The sequence below is a fragment of the Rutidosis leptorrhynchoides genome, chromosome 5 (genome assembly GCF_046630445.1).
Source record: "Rutidosis leptorrhynchoides isolate AG116_Rl617_1_P2 chromosome 5, CSIRO_AGI_Rlap_v1, whole genome shotgun sequence".
Classification (NCBI taxonomy): Eukaryota; Viridiplantae; Streptophyta; class Magnoliopsida; order Asterales; family Asteraceae; genus Rutidosis; species Rutidosis leptorrhynchoides.
In genome coordinates this window covers 185,977,081-185,982,900 of record NC_092337.1, presented here as the reverse complement: position 1 = coordinate 185,982,900, position 5,820 = coordinate 185,977,081, and the positions used below count along the sequence as shown (strand labels likewise).

General features: G+C 27.9%; 1 protein-coding gene across 2 annotated transcripts; it reads right to left on the bottom strand.

The window, feature by feature from the left end:
* Window positions 1-1,498: 1,498 nt before the first annotated feature.
* LOC139847962 (NAC domain-containing protein 76-like) lies at window positions 1,499-5,599 on the bottom strand. Of its 2 annotated transcripts, XM_071837703.1 has the most exons (4): window positions 5,588-5,599; window positions 4,193-4,361; window positions 3,559-3,830; window positions 1,499-2,116 (listed from the first exon to the last, which is right to left on the bottom strand). In XM_071837703.1, the coding sequence occupies exons 1-4, from the start codon at window positions 5,597-5,599 to the stop codon at window positions 1,499-1,501; spliced, it is 1,071 nt and encodes a 356-aa protein (XP_071693804.1). The 2 variants fall into 2 exon arrangements, with proteins under 2 accessions (XP_071693804.1, XP_071693803.1); XM_071837702.1 differs by lacking the exon at window positions 5,588-5,599 and having other exon boundaries at window positions 4,193-4,472.
* Window positions 5,600-5,820: the final 221 nt, after the last annotated feature.

The window sequence follows — 5,820 nt, the reverse complement described above, 5'->3', positions numbered from 1 at the left end:
ATCTGATTGATACCTACGCATAATATATGTTCTCTATCAGATTTATTTATATAATTGATATTGTTATTTAATAAATACCTTAATAGTAATACAAAAATATTAATAGTAATAATACTCAAATATAATGATAATGATAATTATAATATTACAAATGATAAGGATGGTGATAAAATAATAGTCATAATTTTTAGGTATAGTGGTAACTAATAATAATAGAGTTTATCGTAATAATAATAATAGACGTAATACTGATAATGACATTATAATAAAAATTTTATTAATGATACTAATAATAGATTGTATTAATTTTTAATAATAACATTTATAATGATCATAATGTTATTAATAACAATAATTTTGATAAAGATAATAGTAATAATAACAAATCATTAATAATAATTAAAATTGTAATCTTACTACTAATTATGATATGAATAATGATAATATTAATAATCATATAACAAATCAATTGTATCAAATTTCATATTTATGTATTTTACGTAATAATAATAATAATAACACTGTTATTTATATTAAACATTTATTTAAATGAAAGTAATAATAATCTAACAACTATATTTTAATCTTGTAAATAAGTTTAGTATATTGTTATTACATATTATTATTGATGTAATATTTAATAATTATTTATATAATAACATATATTTGCTTAAGATATTATGTTATTTATAATAGAAATAAATATTGAAATTTTTAGCACCCAACATTTATACCTTCTATATATTTTTCAATATAATAAAAATTATGTATTGCAATCATATATTTTTATAGATTCATTACGACTAAATTATTTTGCATCTTATGTTATATATATCTAATTCTAATGTTTTAATTATATTTTATTATTTTCAATTATCATATATACTTACAATTATATGTATGTACATATATTTAATTACAAATTTATTTACAATTAAATTGTTCGTGAATCGTCGGCAATAGTCAAGGTCACTTGATTTCATAAAACAGTTCAAAATTTTCAAAACTTAATATTACAGACTTTGCTTATCGTATCGAAATCAAGTAAGATTCAAGTTTAAATTTGGTCAGAAATTCCCGGGTCATCACATAGGCGAGTCAATGTACTCGTTCATAAAGGGTTTTCTTCACTAATTAAAAAAAACATAATTTCTTATTTTTAACTGTATGATTAATTAAGTTATAAAACTTTCTAAATTGTAAAATGCATGGATAAATGAATAGACATCAACAATGTGAATAATGCATGCAAATGTACGTAGTTTGCACATAATGTGTACCGTGTATTAGTTATCTATATCTAGGTAAATAAACTCTTATTAACATTCTTATGATTGATCTTACAATACAATATATATTATATATTATATATGATGATTATAATATAAACAACAAATTCAAGAGAGATATACACATTATATATGTCTCAATGATTATGGAAACTCTTATACATATCAAATTATCACTGTATATATAGTATTATGTTTCATGATATTATTTATAACTTCTCAAATATGCGTATTCCAATATCACAATTTTCTTGATTTGTTAAGCTCAAAAACTCATTCATCTTCCCTCCAACTCCATGATCTTCTTCTACTTCTCTATCACCTTCCATAAACATATAAGTCGAATCTACATTTTCTTTCTCCTCAAAGCTCGAAGATAATCCATCCACAAGTCCGTATCGATCTTCTTGGCTCAATTGAGAAGCGACAAACTTATCAAGAGCTCTCCAATCAGTCACTTTAACATTCGTGTCATCTATATTTCTATCATTTTCTAGATCTTTATTTTCTGATAAAGACAATAGTGATTTAGAACTACGGTTCTTTATTAATGGGAGGGACGGGCTTTCGAGGTGTGGAAGCTGTACGAATTGATCACAATGAACAAAGTTTAAATCCTCTGCCGCTTCTAATTCTTGCTTGCACATGAAGTTTTGTGAAAATACCGAGCTCGGAGGCTGAGTACTATTAATGTAGTCGGTCGAATCCATGGTTAGACTAACACGACTTGACTCGTCGTAGAAGAAGTTTGGTTCCCATCTTTCGCTGTTTTTAGTTTGTCCGGTTGATCGTTTCTTGAACGCACGACACACAACCCATCCCTCTTCCTGCACGAGATTGATCACCCATAATTATATCCATGTTTTTTAAGTAGTAAAGATAAATATAAATTAGAAATTAAAAGGCTAGCTAGTGAAAACCTAGAAATTAGCATGCACTAAACCTTAATAAAAACCTCTCAACAAAGAACAAACATAAATAATCACACATGTACAATCTAATCTAATTTGTTTACGGATACTAGAAATCGATGTATCATAATTCAATGTATATCTATAAGAAACTTGTTAGTATATACGACCATTTAGAATCAATTATTCCGTGTATGACCAACACAGGCCGGTGTGGTTCGTGATTTAAGATCATACACGCTTTTGAGTGTGTAAACTAGTTAAAACAGTTTAGTTTGTTACGATGATAACTAAAATGAGTTCTGATTTCATTTTTCATATTTTGGACAACACGTATCATGAGTTGATCAGAGGCAAAAGAAAACATGTAGAAGTGTACAGTTTTTAGTTTTTTTTATTATTTATTTTTTCCTTTTTTATAAAAATAACAATTACTATAAAAGTATAAAACCTATACAAGAGAGTTTATAGAAAACACAAAGGATCGAAGACACTAAACAAGCACTAAAAGACATACTGATCTTTTGAACTGACATCATCGTTGTGATTTAATCTTTTTTGATTTAATTAAATTAATGATGATTGTGAAAGTCAAATGTCTTCACTTATCTCACCAAGACACACTTTTTTCATGGATTAAAAGAGAAAAAAAAAACACACTCAACACACACTCGAAGTATTACAAGATAGTGGCGAAGAGCATGCATGAAAAGGATGTTTTATTCCATACACACGCAAATTATTGTTGACCAATAATATACAAAATATTTAGAAACAGAAATCAAAAGACCTACCAATGCACATACTATTATGAATTTTTTTTGGCCGTATAATTAATCTACAAAAACTCTAACCTTTTGATAAAAGAAACCAAGGTAAAATTTATACGGAGTAGAATACGTACATATATTTTTCTTTTTGAAAAACCACAATTTATTTTTTTATAAATAATAATAAGATCGACTAGCAGGAAGCTAGTAATATACTAATATCTAAGGCTTTAAAGAGAAAATGTAAACATTATGTAACAGAAACAAAAGCATTCCAGGAAGATAAATTGTGATGAAAACCATTTATTGTTTTTTTTTTCTAGACTAAAAATTATATGCGGAGTTTATACTGATTGTATATATTTAGTAAAAGAAGGAAACCCTAAAAATGAAATAGGAAACCATGAAGAAGAGAAATATACTTATATGGTATGATGGTAACTTATATGATATATGGTATGATGGTAACTAAGAACCCCTTATTAAGGACCAAATGAAATGGATTTCAAATGAGAGCATTTAATATCGATATTGTTGTTCAAAAAAACAAAAACAAAAAACAAAATGAGATGGATTTCAATTGCTTGCCTGAGGAGGAGAATTTTCTTCAGATTCGAGCCTGTATTCGTGCATGATCCAATCGGTTTTCTGTCCATTTGGTGCTCTTCCTCTATAGAATACAAGAGTTTTTCTCATTCCAATGAGCCTTAGTTTCTCATACACTGCTTTATCTCTTCCAGTTGCTTTCCAAAAACCCGCCATTGTTGCCCTATTTGTTCTGGTCCCCGTTGGATACTTTTTATCCTTGTGACTAAAGAAATACCATTCATTTTGCTCTTCATATCCAATCCTACATCTCTCTGAACAAAAAAAAAAAAAAAAAAAAAAAAAACAAAAGTACAGATCCGTTGTTAGTCAATAGTCATTGTGCGTTAGCTACCACCGTATGTGATCGATCGTACATAATATATATGTGGGGTAGATTGTAGGTTAACTAATTGTTCGTTCCAAAGAAAAAGTATAAAATTATAATTCAACTCTTCTTGCATAACGAAATACAATGAATGATATGATATGATCTATGGGTTGGCCAAGATTAAGTAGTGTATGAAACTATTTAATAAAATGAAAGAAATAGGATCAACCCTAATTAAAAAAAGAACTTATTAATATTAATGTTAGGTCTTGTTGCAAAACTTAAAATAATAGAGATAGGTTTTACCAATGAGATCCCATGGTTCGATCCGGTAGAGATCAATATCTCTAATGACATCAAGATCAATCCTTTGAGAAGCAATTTTCTTTCTTAGATAGTAGCCAACAAGTTCTTCGTCGGTCGGATGAAATCGAAATCCAGGAGGAACACATGATGATTGATCTATGGTGTCCATGTTAATCAATTAAAACCCAATAGTTACTGATTTGTACTGCTTCAATTGCATCAAATTCACCACCAACTTTGCTTTATTTAGTAATTATATATATCATGATCTTTGAATAATCATAAGCATATATACAGAAAGAAATATAGAGAAGAAAGAGAGAGCAAGTTCATATTGTTGTGGAATTGGTTTAATATGCAAGCATGAGCATAAAAGTGATCCAAGATGGAAAGGCTATAATGGAAAATAAAGGAGAATTACGAACCATACAAATTAAAGGGTGACAAGTGTTATAAGAGACAATCATCAAGTCATTTGGTGGTGAACTACACTCATAACTCTCAAAAACACTACTTATTCTTCTATATAAAGACTAATAAGTAGAGTCTGGTCAATTTTAATTGTGTAATGAAATATATATGGTCAACTTTAGTTTAGTTAGATTTTGTTGTGTGATGCTGGCCTCTAGATAGTTTGGTAGGTTAGCTCGTTATTTTTGACGCGTATGTTCCATGTTTCGATTGTATGTATCTTTCATGGTTAACATTTCATCTTTTATGAAAGTTCCCTTTGTCACAAAGTTACTACTTTCGTCTCATTATATGTGTCTAATATTAATTTTTCAAATTCTTTGTTTTTCAACTTTGATTATAAATTTTTTTATTTAGGTTATATAATATTTTATAAAAATTATATGAATATATTGTATTTTATATGGGTGTTTGCTAGTATAACTTTTATTAAATATTATATAACACAAATAAAGATATTTACAGTCAAAGTTTAAAAAGAAAGACATTGAAAAGTCAATAATGAACACTTATAATGAAATGAACAGCGTATTAATTTTCAGAAAAAGAAAGATAAAAAAATTATGAACTAAACAAATTTTATATAAAAAATGTATATCAAATTACTAATTGTCAACTTAAGAGTGGCACAAAAAATCAAAATCATAAATAAATAATTTGTTAGTAATAATATGTACATATTCTCATAAATCAAGAGAAAAGTTTACACAATTCACCCCTTTTCATCAACTCAAATAGTTAGAAAATATAAACACACAATTTGGAAAAGAAGAACAGACGACGATACTTTTGTTCAGTGCATTAATATCGCCACAAAAAGTGGAGCTAAACAACAAAATTTTTGCATTTGTTACTAGCATTTGAGTTCATCGAGCAATTGCGGTGGGAATTTGACAAGCTGTCGCCGCAAATGTGTAAATTTATTATCTTTTTCATTTTCTTGTGTCAAGTCTTATTTTATAGATGTGATTTGTACTAGAAGTAGGGAGTATAAATACTCATAATGTTGCTTAGAAGTTAAGCTTTTCCCCCCATTCTACACTAACACTTACACCAATTCACCAATTCCTCTCAACCTTGTATCACACACACATCACCAATTCCTCTCAACCTTGTAATCACCTTCAAACCTTGTAATCTTGGCACGATGTTGATCT

Bases quoted from the DNA above. Each gene is read 5' to 3' on its own strand.
- LOC139847962 (XM_071837703.1), bottom strand. The intron at 3,831-4,192 runs GTAAAACCTATC...TTTTTTGTTCAG, and splicing joins CGAACCATGGGATCTCATTG to AGAGATGTAGGATTGGATAT. The intron at 2,117-3,558 runs GCAAGCAATTGA...AATCTCGTGCAG, and splicing joins AAGAAAATTCTCCTCCTCAG to GAAGAGGGATGGGTTGTGTG.